Source organism: Mus caroli, unplaced genomic scaffold (assembly GCF_978045245.1).
Source record: "Mus caroli unplaced genomic scaffold, Mus_caroli_1 scaffold_4, whole genome shotgun sequence".
Taxonomy (NCBI): Eukaryota; Metazoa; Chordata; class Mammalia; order Rodentia; family Muridae; genus Mus; species Mus caroli.
Genome location: NW_028227259.1, coordinates 75,665,352 through 75,680,355, shown reverse-complemented (window position 1 = coordinate 75,680,355; position 15,004 = coordinate 75,665,352). Strand labels below are relative to the sequence as shown.

Genomic DNA, 15,004 nt, shown 5'->3' with positions numbered 1-15,004 from the left:
TTGGGGGAACAATCTTTCTTCGAAGAGCTATGTCTGTCCTAATAATCTAGTTCACGTGTGTCCTCCATTGAGAAAGTCCTCTGCCATGTGTAATGATCCTGTATATTCCTATATGATATATTCTTCCTCATGGAGCAATGAGCGCACTTATTTTTTGCCTAGTCAGCACTTAAGACTTTCTACTACCCCCCCGTTTGTTTGTTTGTTTGTTTGTTTGTTTGTTTGTTTGTTTGTTTGTTTGCTTTTCATTGCTGATGCTTTGGAAAGTTTTCCCAGGAGTTAATTAAATCCTTTTATCTCATCCTATGTATTAGTTTGTTTCTACTATTCACTCACTCATTCATTCATTCATTTAGTCAGTCAGTCAGTCATTGATTCATCTGAGACAGGGTCTCACTGTGCAGACCAGGTAGACCTTGACCTGTCAGCCATCCAACTGTCCCTGCTTCCCAAATGCTGGGGTTACAGATGTGCACCACCATTCCTAGCCCCGGAATCTAGAATTTTTACATGATGTTACCTTCCTTTTTAACAATTTAACATTACTTTTAACTTTTAGCACATTTTCACCTGTAGGAGTTCTTGGAAACCTGCCTATAGAATTTCAACATCTAAAGTCTGTTCTTTTATTAATTCTTTTCCCTTTGCAGAGATTAAATGTGGGTCACACAGCCTTGTATCATAACCATTCTATTACATAATGATTATTTAAAATAACAGTCTGGTGTCACCAGTATTTATGGGCCTGTTTATTAAAAATACTGCCTCTTTATAATGGTGAGCATGGCTGCCTTCCAGACTACTGTGTCTAGGAAAGGGATGAGAGTGCTTACATTAGGTCCCTGGTCAGATAAAGCAGACTGCGGAAGAGCCTGGCTCATCGGAGCCCGTGCTGCTGGATCTGACTAGTTTCCCTAAATCTTCTTCATCACCACCAGAGAGTTCTTCAATAGAGCCACCAGCGTTTACAACCCGCTGTCTAGGATCCAGCATCCTGCATGCGCCCAGTGGGTAGACACTGCTCTACAAGAAACCACAGGCAGGAAAGTAACAGTGGGTTACTCGGGTCTTCTAGGGGATCTCCACGACAGAAATAATGAGACCGGTAGCATCTGGCTTCATCCGTGAGCGTACAATCAGGGACTGAACTCTGACTCAACGCCGCTCTCAGGAAATTTTCCTTTTTTTTTTTTTCTTTTAAATGTAAATGGTCCTTTAAAACTGCAAGTGGGTGCTTGACGGTTTGCTCACAGAAAAACGCATTGTGTTGTATGAATTGATTTATTACGTGTTTAACAGAGCAGACAATGTTTTATTCTTCTTTCCTAGATCCTAAGTGAAGATATGTTTGAGACACACTACTCATTTTCCTAAAGTGTAATTTATAAACACATTGAGCAGTACAATTAGGATCTTGTTTTGAATTTCCAATGTGACAAAGCATATCCAATTAGAATAATCAATAATAAATTGTGGCCAAAGACATTAGAAATCACGAAGACGCCTACAAGGCCTGAATAACGAAGCAAAAACCGTGGAATTAATATTTTCTTTTCCTGGATAAACTTAAATTTGAAGTTTATAAAGAGCACGAGACAGCACAGAATGAATTTGATTTTTAGAGCTACCAGTTTATCTTCATTAAAAGATACTTCCCGTGGTCACAGAACTGAACAAAGCCCTTGACAATTCTGTAGCCTGCGCGTTTTAGGTAAATCAACGAAGTTCCACGGAGCATTGACTCTATGCTGTTTTAATCTTAGAGGCAGTGGGTTGTATCAGATAGAGACATGGCCCGGGAGAGAGGACATTTTCTTGGAATCCTTGATGATAGATGACCATGGGCTACTCATTATAGCTAGTCTAGGAAAGTCGGGTTTATTCAACAAAGGGATCCTATCGATATTTATCTTGAGTTTGGTGTTTGCTTTCTGTTGCTGTGACAAAGTGCCTGAGATAATTAACTCGGGTGAAAGAAAGGTTTGTGGGTTCGTGGTCACTTGACCCCACTGCGTCCCGCCTGTGGATGCGCAGTACCTGCTGGTAGCAGCTTGCTATGGCTAATAAGTAAAGAGAGAAACAGAAGGAGCTAGACTCCCAACATTCCCTTCAAGGGACTTGTCCCCCAGGTAACCCTCTTCCTGCCAGGAGCTCCACCTCTTGAAATCTCCAATACCAGCACCAGCCAGACACACAAGCCATCAGGGGCATTGCGGATGCAAACCAGTGCGTTCAGACAGTGTCAAGGACACACCGCATCTTAAGAGTTTGCCCCTTCACTTCATTATGCCATCCCTGTGTCACTAGAAGTTTGTTTTCGACATGGCTCCACCTTGTGGATGGTCGAGTAACTGCAGTTCTCCTGTGTCACAGAGGAACATGGCAGGATGGAGCCTTTCCCTCCATCTTCACACGATGTAGTCTTCTTTGTCTCCAGGGACTCTCACCTGTCAGAAACTTGTTAACATTTTGGGGTCTTGTTCATAGAAGCATCGGCAAGCTGGCGGGGCGGGAGTGGGGTTGACTCGAAGATGCTTATGAAAACAAACAAACAAACAAACAAACAGAGGTCCAGCCACATAGCCCACTATTCTTTAGAGATAGCCATGAGTGTAATCAGGGTATAGTAGACAGACTTGATGTTACACACACAAGTGGCATGTGTGTGCCTGAAGATCACAAGCTACTAACTAAAGTGAATGGATTTGGGATGATGTCTAGTTGCGACTAAAGCCCCAGCTGATTTTATTTCATTACATGGCTAAAGCGTTGGCTCATCCTCTGGCCCTCAGACACGGTTTTTATCGATGACTTCCTCCTCTCTCTGCATTTCCATGGGGTGGCTCGTGGAGTGGGAGGTTGCTGCCTGCCGCTGTTTCTCGTATCACATCCGGACATCTTGCCTTTCAGTTGGTAAGCTCTATGAGCTCTGTAGCCGAGCACTGTCTCCCCTCCTTACTCCGAACCCTGTTTGACTGGTACCGACGCCAGAACGGAACCGACGATGAATCCTACGGGTACAGGCCTAGGTCTAGCACAAAGTCTAAGGGGTAAGTGGCTTATCTAACTGTCTTTCCTGGACGTGGGGCTCTTGTGGTCAATGGGGTGATGGTGTTATCAAGCCGAGACTGTGTCACTTATCTACTTTATTTAGAGACAACGTAGATAGAGTTTATGCCCATGTGTGGTAGTAAGAGTGAAGGCATTCATGCTTAAACTTTAATAATCTACTTTATCAGTTGAAGGTAACTGTCGGAGTCAATTTGCTTGAGGCTTAGCAACTTAGTGCTATACTTTGTTGTATCCTATGTAAAGTTGCACGTTAGGTATGAGAAAGTTACCCCACGTTGTGTTTTTAATCTAGAAAAGTTAGTCCTTTTGTTTAGTTTTGTTTACCATTTATTTTTAAAGCTACCAATGAATTATGAAGCCATGCTAGGCTTTCTAGAGGAAACTTTCTTGCCAATTTTTCTACATTGGGCTTATTTCTAGTAGACGGAACAGTGAAATGTATGTTGTATATATAAATAGCCAATGTCTAAAATCAACAGAACATGCCATGCATGCAGTGGGACACTGAAGCAAAGTCCCCGTTGCAGTTGGTGCTAAGTACCCCCACTTGTAGTCCTCCCTCCCTCATCTCCACTCACTCTCACACTCACGCTCACTCACACACTCACGCTTGCTTGTGCTAAGGGGGAACACAGTAAGCCACACAAGCCAACCACTATACAGCAGTCATTTTGGAACTCGGGAGTCTCAACACAGTTTTGGGTTCTCTTTTCAGAGATGAGCAGCACCGCGAGAGAGATTACCTCCTGGAGCGGCGGGATTTAGCCGTAGACTTCATTTTCTGTTTAGTTTTGGTAGAAGTTCTAAAGCAGGTAAGTGCCTCTGTATATCCAAGCCTGCATCCCGGGACACTGTCTCCCGAGCCTTCCTGGTTCAGGTGTGGCCCTGACGATGTTACCTGAGATTCTGACCCACAAGGTGACCAGGTATTTAATTTAACCACGCTTCTTTCCACTTCCTGGGACTTGCCTGCTCTGAACTTGTCTGTCCCTGGTTATGTGAAAGTAAATCTTTTTGCCTTCTCTTGCCATCTGGGATGCAGAGTCCTGTTAGAAAGAATGAGCTGAGTGGAACTCTGTTGCCTGGGGACTCTGTGCTGTCTGCCTGCCATTTGGCTACTTAATCCTTTCTTCTCTCTCTCTCTCTCTCTCTCTCTCTCTCTCTCTCTCTCTCCCCCTCTCTCCTCTGTTTCCATGAGGTGGAAATAAAGACGTAAATAGCACCAGAAATGTCATTTGTTGAAAATGAATGAAGGTGTGCACGCATACACATACTTGTATGAATTTGCAGGAGGTTTTTTAAGTTTGTAGGCTTTTAGACATTATACATTATCAAAGGGTCATCAGTGTATTTCTAGCTATGGACTGTGGTTAGAGAAGAAGACTAGAAAATTATAAAAGAAAACCCACAGGTTTTCCTTATGATGCATTCAGGTAGGAGTTTCATTTTTGTTACTTAGAGCGGGATGTGAAAGAATAGCAAATGCCGAATCTAAAAGTAATTTACAGTCTAGTTTGATTTTAGTTAACATAATTTATTCTTGGACTATAGTGTTTGTTTTTACAGTGTATGTGAACTGACAGTTATTTTCAAATGAAAAGCATAACAAATATGTAAAAGAGTTAAATGAGTTACCTAAAGGTCAAAGGCACCTTAGTATACACATTTTGTTGTTGTTGTTGGTGGTGGGTTTTTGTTTTTGTTTTTTTTTTGTTTTTTGTTTTTTGTTTTTTTTAGATCTGGGAATCAGATTTCCCCTGTGACTTGTGCTAACAGGGCAGATTAGGTTTCTCTGATTTTTTTTTTTTTTTTTTTTTTTTTGAGTGTGACCAGAATGCCAAGATGCCAAACTAAAGTTCCCCGGGGCAGGAGAGCTGTGGGGAGAAAGCGCCCTGGCCACTGGCGACCTTGATGGTCCCCTGTGGCTGACTGCTCGTGTCTCTTGTGTGCTGACACTTGTGTGCTGCCTTCTGTGGTCCTGTGATGTGTGGGCACTGATCCAACGCTCCCTGGTGCACCCTTGGCAGGACCCTGAGCAATGGCCGTGCACTCCTCTCTCACTGAAGTAATACTGGGTGTCCTTCCTCCAGACTGAGGCCTGGGAGCCTTCCCACCGGACACTGATCTCTGTGTTCTTCTCCTCTGCATCTTGTGCAACTCTCTAGTTGGTCTCTGTCTGCCTGTCTGTCTGTCTGTTGTTGTTTGGCTTTCTAGCCCACAAGTCACCTGTACTTGGACTGGCTTCAGAGCTTCAACCCATAGCCACCTCTGTGTGTGTGCGTGTATGTGTTGGGGTGGGGTATCGTCCCCTGACAGTATCCTGCCGTCTCCTCCCTTTTCTCAGAATTGCAAGCCTCCTGCCTTAACCTCTATCATTCACACAGCCCTCTGAACACAGGACAACATCCGTACCAACATATATAAGCCTTTTAGCTCAGGGCCCTCGGGTGTGAGCCAAGGCACCACCTCTGAGAAGGATCCAGGTTCTGCTGCCACATTGTTCCTCCCGGATGGCCGCTCCCTTCCCTCAGCCTTTACTGTCACCTCATTCCAGAGTCCAGATGTACCCAATCAAACTGCAGCGAGTCACTTAGGACACATATAAGCTTTTCCTAAACTCTTTGTGGGGACTCTTCTCCACAAAAAGGGCAAAGTCATTTTTGTTTCTTAAATTAGTTTCTCTAAACTTATAGAAAATGAGATTTTTTAAAAAAGCCAATTGAAGTTTCAAAAATACAGTGACAAACTAACCCAATTTTCTTATGTCAAAATGACATAGAACTTCATAGATCTCCAGAGTAATAGACTTAACAATGTCTTGAATTTTCTAGGACCTTTGCTTCTGTCATGCATACATAGTAGGTCCTCATCAGGCTGTAATTCTGTCCTGCTGTGGCTGGTGGATGTACATGGGGCCCTAGAGCATCCATACATTGAGCTCACTGTCAAAGAGGGTTAACTACTCATGTGACTTAGTCCCTGTCTCCCTGGGTAGTGCTTATGTGCTCGCTACTACTTCCCCATGCATGGAGGATTCTGTAATCTCTGAGCCAGCTGATCATTGTCACTGTTGGGTGGTGGCCAAGGCACACACTAATGTCCCAGCTGTCTGTCTTGTTTGCTGAAGAACTCGGGCTGCCCCGCTTTCCACTAGCCTTTTGTCCTCTGTGTAAAAGGGTAGGCATAGTCTTCCTTTGTTGCAGCCCGAAAACTGAACTCAGTAGTACTTGGTTAACGGGAGATTCCCGGGCAGCCCTCTCCGCTGTCTTCATGTTACGGATGAAGAAAAGCCCTCAGCTGTAGTGCCTCGGTGACAGCTATGCGGTAGTTCTTTTGTCTTTGAATTTGCAAGTTCTCCTTTTAATAAGAAGTTACTATTTTTTACCATATGAAATTAAGTGAAAATTGGCCAGTCTCTCTTCAAATTAGTTTTCCTCGTAACAAGTTAGTACAAAATTTGACTTAATTTAAAAAAATGAAATCATATGGCATTAATTCACCAATGGAACACAACTGACTCAAGATTTTAAAAATATATTAAAGAAAAGCAGATAGAGAGGCTGGGTAAGATGGCTCAGTGGGCCGAGTGCTTGCTGTGTAGCTATGAGGACCCGAGTCAGATTCCCCAGGACCCATCACAAACCTAAGCATGGGGACAAGCGCCTGTAATCCAGCGCCGCGCCGTGGGATGAGGCGGGAGAAGCCGTGGAGCTCAGCATCCTATCCATCTAGTAGAATTGACGCATCCAAGTTGATTGGGGACCTGTCTCAACAAGGGTGATAGAGAAGGGACCGAGGAAGCTATCCCACATGAGCAGGTACAGCCCCCATCACACACACATATACCAAGCACACACACTATACAATAATAATGATGATAATTAAAGACAAAGTAGCTATACCCCAGTCTTCACATCCAAGCTCCGAGAACACACACAGAAAAAAGAACGGGTACGGTAAAAAATGGCGTAGGCTGTGGTGTTGTCACCTTGGTTTGTGGATGTCAGGCAGTCCAGTTTCACTGGCATCTAGGATACTTTGGGTCTTACACTGAGTTTTAGGTGTTCCCCAAGGCAAGGAGCCAGGTGAGAAACCCTGCTGTGGGCAGGCTCTGGGCACCTTGAGATGCACAGCAGCACATGAGATGCCAGTGGGTAGCCCTGAGTAAGGCCCGTGGTGCGTGGCTTGTCATGGTGGGGAAGGCAGGGTGGGTTTGCACTCTCTCTGCTGTGCTCCACCCCATATGTCACCGTGAGGAAACGAACACGGTCACCTTTGTCAGGAGCGAGCCTCGTGAATACTCCTATCTCAAAGTGGTTTTGTGGTAAGACATGACCAGAAGATAAAATTTCATGAGCTAGCCACTGGACTAAACAGTGGGTGTTGTGTGGTACCTACTGCCCCCACCCTTCTGGAATGTTCAAGCAGAACCAAAATGGTTACTGACACCCCAGCAGCCATCAGATGTGAGAACTTGATCCCCACCAAAGGTGAGACTGTTACCCACACAGGTAGAGCTGTTTTCTGTTTGAGCCAGTAGACCCCGCTCCAGATTCCGGCCACTCTTCCACCTTGTTTCCACTCTTGAAATGAGTAGAGAGAGACTCCTGTGACCATGTTCAGCTCTGGAACTAAAATCCCAGAGGTGCAGTCTCCTGTCGTAAACTTCAATGCGGTCTTTATCTGTTCTTCCTGCGTCTGTCTTTATCTCCTGGCTTTAAGTAAGAGCAGACCGGGTGTTCTGTCCACAGTTGTTTCATTGGTTTAAATAGTTTTTGTATTTTAGAAACTGGGGACATAGACTATCCTAGAGAAACGCCAACCCCACAAGTTCATGTATAAAGCCTGTTGTAACGGGAGTGAATAGGACAATCATGCGAGACACTGCTGCAGAGGGCATGTTTGAAGTGCTGATGGTGGCAGTCTACGGTAGGGTGACAGAGAACTCTGAGTGGCCAGGCGCTGTCCCGGCTGAGAATTCTGGGAGTGTCTAGCACAAACATGGAGTATCTGGGAGAAGTCATAGATTTAGGGTGCCTTGCATTTCATACCACACAACTCTATGAGGAGAAAACCAGAACAGAGTTTACCACAAGAGGTCCCCCCAACCCCCCGCTCCCCAGTCAATTCCCTCAAAATGTAGAGTCATATTATTTTGAGGTCACAGACATCTGGGCCTGGCCTCCGCTGTGGCCATTGTGAGTCGGGCCTGTCATCCAAGCACATGTTGTTTTGTAGTCAGCTTTGCTGCCTCACCTCGCAGCAGATGTCTGCTTGAGTCAGAAAATGGGGTTAGTGGCCCAATGGGCCAAGCCTTACACGGCAGAGCAGAGATTCCCACAGTTCCATTGTTCCCTTGGGGGTTCTGCTATACAGTGGTGACTCAGCAGAATAGAATCCATCTGGGGGGAGAGAAGAGCCACGCCATCTGCCTCTGTGAGGGTTAGCCTCTTACCACCCTCCCTCTTGATGTGGCTTCCAGCATTTCCATCCTACAGTCCCTTCATCAGCACTATGTTTCCAGAAGGTGGTGGTGGTGGGGTTGGCCTCACTACCCTTAGAGAAAGGTGGAAAGGGCGAGTGGACAAGAGTGTACCTGCATTTGTAGTGCCCCAAGGTTTGCAGTCTCGTGGCTGGAGAGTATGGGTTTTAAACCACATGTGTCCTATAGAAGAAGCGGAAACTCAAGTTTACACAGCAAGAAGAGAAACTTGAATAGTGTCACTTGGCACTGTCCCACCATCATAACAGCCCCCTCTTCATTCCAGCCTCAGCAACTGTGCACAGCAGAGACTTAAAATTGGCCCTGTAGACTGTCAGCACACACACACACACACACACACACACACACACCACACACACACACACACACACAGGAGGAGGCTATGGAGAGCGTCCCTGAACACTTATCTGAGAGCCCAGCCTCTCCCTCCACACCTCCCAGCCAACTGTAAAGATTTCCACCACAGCTGCCAGTGGCCTGGTGATTGTGAGAGGTCCTAGAATATAGAGAAGATGGAAGGTGGGCATCTCTGCAGCTCTGTGGCCGTCTTCATCCAAGTTCACCTTAGTAATACGATTCTAATACATAGGTGCTGCGAGAGATTTTACAGGACCTGGAAGCCTCCGTGTCTTTGTTTCTCTTCACGTTGGACCTCGGGTCCCTGGACTGGGATAAGTCTGATGCTGCTTAGGAAAGACAGTTAGCATTGATGTCTGTGTGGCTGTCTGTCTGTTGGTTTTAAATGTCTGTTTACGTGTGAGCCCACCGCTGAGTTTGCCAACTATAATTTAAACCTAATTACATGGATTTGAAGTCCTGTCCTTTGCTGCCCTCCTTCCTGACTCTCCTGCTAATTTTTATAATATTCTTTTATTTTAAAAAAGAATTGTGTATGTATTTCAATAACAGCGTTTCTGTTAATTTTGAAGGTTCTTTTAACATAATAATATTGTTTGTTATCATCTAGTCCTTTACCTTTGCACTCATAATTAGCTACTGAGATCAGCCAGTATAACTGTTGTTTTAGGCATGGAATTGTTACTATGGCAATGGCTCAGGGGTTAAGTGTTCCTACTGCTCTTGGACAGGACCCACTCTGGATTCTCAGCACCCGAGGCTGGGCCACTCACAATGGCCTGGAACTCCTGCTCCTGGGGACCCTACCCTGCTGATTTCCATGGGCATCTACAGTCACATGCACTCACCCATGTACATACACATCACTGAAAAGAATGTAAATAGATCTTTTTCCAAAGCGGAGGAAGCATCTTACTCTGTTGTCGTCTTAGTAACAGAAGACCTACAAATTAAATTGACAAAAGACAGAGGGACAGGGGACAGGGTCTTCTGTGTGTGCACGTGGAGGCCTTCATAAGAGAGAAGAGGAGGTGGAGAAAAGGGCCCCACAAAAGTCTGCGTACCGTTCTTAGCAAGAGTAATTGACTTGTAGAGTGAAAGAAATGGATTTTGGATTTCTAGAGGCAGTACAGCATGGGAGGGTAAATATACACAGGAGAACATTAGTGTCAGCTAACAGCTATTTATAAGACCTATTTATACAGCCCCATCTCTGCACCGACATCCCGTCTCCCATCATAATGTGTCTTCTTCCTGGTTGGGAAGGCTTTCACACCTAGTCAGGGCTGAAATCCTCCAAAGAGTGAAGCTCACACCCTGGCTGTAGACAGCTCAGAAGAGAGAGCTGTACATCGTCTTATATCTGTCTCTCATCTGCCTCGAGCTTAAAAATAATCCGCACCTCCCAGTGCGATGAGTGGGTAGCGTGCCGCCATGCCTTTACTTGCGTATGTGCAGCGTGGAAAGTGCCACCAGCCCCACCAGCGGGGCATAGGAAGGCTCATCACTACCATCACCTTTCCACGTTGCTCTTGGCGGACGCCATTGCCCCCCCCCCCCCAAACAGGTGTAAAGTCGTAACGAGTTCATTTTCCTTGAATTACTTCTAAAATGTTTATTGCCTCAGGAACAGATCATTGACAGCATTGAAATGATAAGACTATTCATGAATGTCTACTGTGCTACTTAAGCCTTCTGACATGATGTTGTTTTCCTTTCAATTCTAGATTCCTGTTCACCCTGTGCCCGACCCCTTAGTTCATGAGGTTCTAAACCTAGCTTTTAAGCACTTTAAACACAAGGAAGGGTAAGTGTAACTCACTTCAGGCCGTTGCTTTTCCACAGTCCAGATTCAGGTTATTTAAGTAATGCTGGCAAGCTCTCTCAGCCCTCCTCTGTTTGCTCTTCTTAAGGTTGCTGTGTAGACTAGCCTGGGTTTGAACTCTTAATCCTTTTGCTTTGGACTCCCCAAGGCTGGAATAGCAAGCTTGCATTACCATGCCTGGCTCCCAAGTCCGAATCCTATAAAGCATTCAAAGCAATCATCTCCCAATTGTTTTTAGTCTTTTCCGAGATTGGGAAAAATTCTGTAAAAAAAAATAATAATTCATAGTACTGTGGATTGGATCCATAAGAACAAGGGGGTTAAATTTCATGGCCAGTTAAAAAGTATACAGAAGGAAATTCGTGGGGTTCTTATCCTACAAGTACGTGTTCAGCCAAGATGTTGTAAAACTCTGATAAGGAATTTTATTGTTGATTTCCTTCTTTTTCTTCTCCGTTCTGGTTTTGTGTTGTTTTTGTTTTTTTACTTTGCTTTGGAGATAGGTTTTCACTCTCTAGCCCAGGATGGCCTGGTCCTCAACTATATTATTGTTGTTTGTGTTAGTCTTACACTGCTTGCCATTCCTCTGCCTCCGCTTCCCAGGGTCTAGGGTAACAGGTGTGAGCCACCACACCCAGCTTTCTGATAAGGAATTTCAGTCATATGGAGAGAAAACATCTACTAAAAGACCACATCCGTTCTGTTGTTTCAGATATTCAGGGACCAACACGGGGAACGTGCATATCATTGCGGATTTATACGCAGAGGTGATTGGCGTGCTTGCCCAGTCAAAGTAAGCAGTGAAAACCATTGTCTGTGCTCTGGGGGGATTTGTTCCTGATATAGCTGCATTGATGAGGCTTGGTGGCAGCCTTGCTTACTGTAGACTCCCGTACAATGCTTGTTCCTGCACTATGCAGCCTGCATTTATTCATATCTGAATCAAGTCAGAAGTTGTCCAGAAGAGTCCCGACCACATTACTTCAATCCCAGTTTAGGAATTCTATGAAAAATGCTTTGCTTTCCTTTTTTCTCCTCTCCTCTCCTCTCCTCTCCTCTCCTCTCCTCTCCTCTCCTCTCCTCTCCTCTCCTCTCCTCTCCTCTCCTCTCCTCTCCTCTCCTCTCCTCTCCTCTCCTCTCCTCTCCTCTCCTCTCCCTCCTCTCTTCTCTTCTCTTTTATCTCTCTTTTTCCTTTCTTTCTTTCTTTCTTTCTTTCTTTCTTTCTTTCTTTCTTTCTTTCTTTCTTTCTTTCTTCTTCCTTCCTTCCTTCCTTCCTTCCTTCCTTCCTTCCTTTCTTTCTTTCTTTCTTTCTTTCTTTCTTTCTTTCTTTCTTTCTTTCTTTCTTTCAAACTGTTCATTTAGAGCTTTGAGCAAAGCTAATTAACTTAATTGCTTTCTAGTTGAGTGCTTTTATTTCTTAGGCTGCACTGAAGTGAGTTCTAGTCATCTTGTTTTAATACAAAATAGTTTTCAGTAGCTAGGAAAGATATCAAGGAAGGAAGGATAAAGGATGCTGAATCACTCCAGTGCAGATACCTGCTTTAGAAGGTACATTCACAGGGCAGTACTGAACTGTCTCCCGTGGACAGTTAGGACTTTAGGGTCTGGGCTTGCTCCCCAAACTGGAAGCGTCTGAGTTTGCTTTTGTTACTCCTGAGGAATGTGTTGGGAGAATAGTATCCGTTTATGTGTTTAATTGGATGGGTTTTTAAGAGTCTTTGGTCCTGCATCACCACATAGCAACCACTGTAAGTTCTTAAGAAGGCAAGCTTAACTGTCATCAGTGTAAAGCAGTTTGTAGTACTCCATAGTACATATTATTTAGTACATTTTAGTTTTTATTTTTACTAGAGAACCTTTGTATAGGTTCATGCCATAAGACTTAGAACATAGTTTAAATTATTTTAAGTGGTCAAGCGCCCCCAGAATAGAACCTTAATGTCGTGTTCCACTTAGCCCACAGTGACTACTCAACTCAGGTGAAGGGACACAAAATTATAGGCATAAGGAATGATTGATTTGCCTTTACATCATAATTCCTGGGGTTTATAAAAATAAAAACGTGTCTTGGTCTTAGAGACATCACCCAGAAATTCCAAATAATACAATAGCAAGCTAGATGCAGGAAAATGCTATGTTACTGGCCAAGGTGACTCTATGTGTCAGGGATGATAGAGCCTAAATGGCTGGAGAATTTATGATAGGGTAGCAGCCTCACTCAAATTTGTGAGAGAAAGAAATATAGCACTGTGGAGCCAAACTGCAGGGTCTCCACTCATGCGCATACAGAGCATGGAGAAGTCTGAAGGGGTTTACACTACAGGAGACTCATACCCAAGGTGTTCCCACTGAGGGGGAAGAGGCCCGGGGAGGGAGGACTGTCGACCAAGGCTGAGTCTGGTCTAGAACAATTTCTCTGATTGTAGTGATTTACATTCAATCGCCGATCAGTCGTTCCTGTGGATTTTCCAGCTGTTGGTTTTTGTTTAGTTTTGTTTTTGAGACAGGGTCTCACCGTTGTAGCCTAGGTTGACCTAGAACTTGCTGCCCAGCCTAGATTGGCCTCAGACTCTCGTCAAAGCTCCTGTCCCAGCCTCTGATTCTATCCATGTACTACAGGGCTTGACTTTAGATACCTGTTTTCAATATAACCAAAGAAATGCTAGTCTCACAGGTTGTGGGTTTGAACTCAGGACTGTGCTCACATTTTGCAAACCTGATCTAATGATCCTAGTGACACAGGGTGAACAGATCCTTTCTTCTGTGTCTCTGCACATGGGACACTAATTTTCAGTTATAATCAATACCCTCCAATTGATTGGTCTCTTTTAATTAATTTGTAGTCCCTGACCTATTCCCCTATGTAACTGTCAGAGGAAACTTAGAAAAGGGCTTTAAATTTTGGAGATAAGTTTATTCATATGACGATAATCTGTGAGGGCATGATTTGGTGCTGTTTTATTGTTCGTAATAAACAGCAGTGACATAAGAAAAAAATCCTCTATGGTTTCTTCTTTCAGCAGCGGCTTTGAAATAAGCCCAGAGCACATTAGCATAGTCCCATCCTCCTGAGAGAGTTTCTCTGCTCGTTTTGATTAGGGCAGAGAAAGGAGGTGTATGTGTCCTTCCTTCCGGATATAGATCCTTTGATCTCACCTTAAAGATCATGTGGGTTAATTAAGCGGGTTTTTTTTTTTTTTGACTCAAGTCTGTGATGCCTCCGCGTACATTACAGGTTCCAGGCTGTGAGGAAGAAGTTCGTGACTGAGCTGAAAGAGCTTCGTCAGAAGGAGCAGAGCCCACACGTGGTCCAGAGCGTCATCAGCTTGATCATGGGGATGAAGTTCTTCCGAGTGAAGATGTATCCCGTGGAAGATTTCGAAGCATCCTTTCAGTTCATGCAGGTGACAGTCCTCCCACCCTCAGGGCTGGCAGTGACAGTGAGCCCCAAACTATCTGTTCTCGTTCCTGTTAAGGCCATTATTACTGAGGTTTTTTTTTTTTTTTCCTACATGTGATGCCTATCCTTGCTATAGAGTAATTTTGTTCTCACTTCAGGCAATCTTGCCCTTAGCTTTGTGATTAAAAGAAGCAAGTGTTCTTGAAAATGTGATTATTATGAATTCTTCAAGCTCTTGTCAATCTAAACATCCCTCCTTTCCCTTCAAGGAATGCGCTCAGTATTTCTTAGAAGTAAAAGATAAGGATATAAAGCATGCGCTTGCTGGTTTATTCGTGGAAATTCTTATCCCCGTAGCCGCTGTAAGTACAGACCTATATCTTTGTACCATGCGTCATATAAAGGCCTGCCTCCCTTTCCCCCCTGAAAGCTCTTGCAATGTCGTGCGCCCCTGCTGGCCTCACCCCCTGTGCTCCCCACTCCCGAGTGGTCAGTTTGTTATGTTGATGGGTATAGATAGCTTTGTGAATCCTTTTGTAGATTTTGATTATTTCCAGTTATTGTAGACAATAGGGCAAATCTATCCTCCTTTTGTCTTGGCCAGATATGAAAGTTAATTGTGTCTTATTCAAATTTCTCTCTACATAACTAGTGAACAGGCTTATCTTCATGTTGAGAAAGAAAACCGCTCTGGCTTCCACTTTCTTTCATGGTCTGGTGGCCTGTGCGTTTTTATGAATTGCCTGGCACGCTCATGCACTGCTTTGGAAACACACGTAGGAGAGGTGGGGTGGCTGGGAGATTGTTTGTTTGGTTGGTTGGTTGGTTTGGTTTGGGGGTTTTTGGG

At 44.4% G+C, this 15,004-nt stretch overlaps 1 protein-coding gene across 12 annotated transcripts in view; it reads left to right on the top strand.

The window, feature by feature from the left end:
* The window catches only part of Fryl (FRY like transcription coactivator), a 233,378-nt gene that overhangs the window by 120,180 nt on the left and 98,194 nt on the right, over positions 1-15,004 (top strand). For all 12 annotated transcript variants that reach the window (XM_029477617.2, XM_029477615.2, XM_085836757.1 and 9 more), the window contains 6 exons: positions 2,911-3,050; positions 3,788-3,884; positions 10,660-10,739; positions 11,470-11,550; positions 13,993-14,161; positions 14,427-14,519. In XM_029477617.2, the coding sequence (XP_029333477.1) occupies positions 2,911-3,050; positions 3,788-3,884; positions 10,660-10,739; positions 11,470-11,550; positions 13,993-14,161; positions 14,427-14,519 (660 nt within the window). The remainder of the gene's footprint in view (positions 1-2,910; positions 3,051-3,787; positions 3,885-10,659; positions 10,740-11,469; positions 11,551-13,992; positions 14,162-14,426; positions 14,520-15,004) is intronic.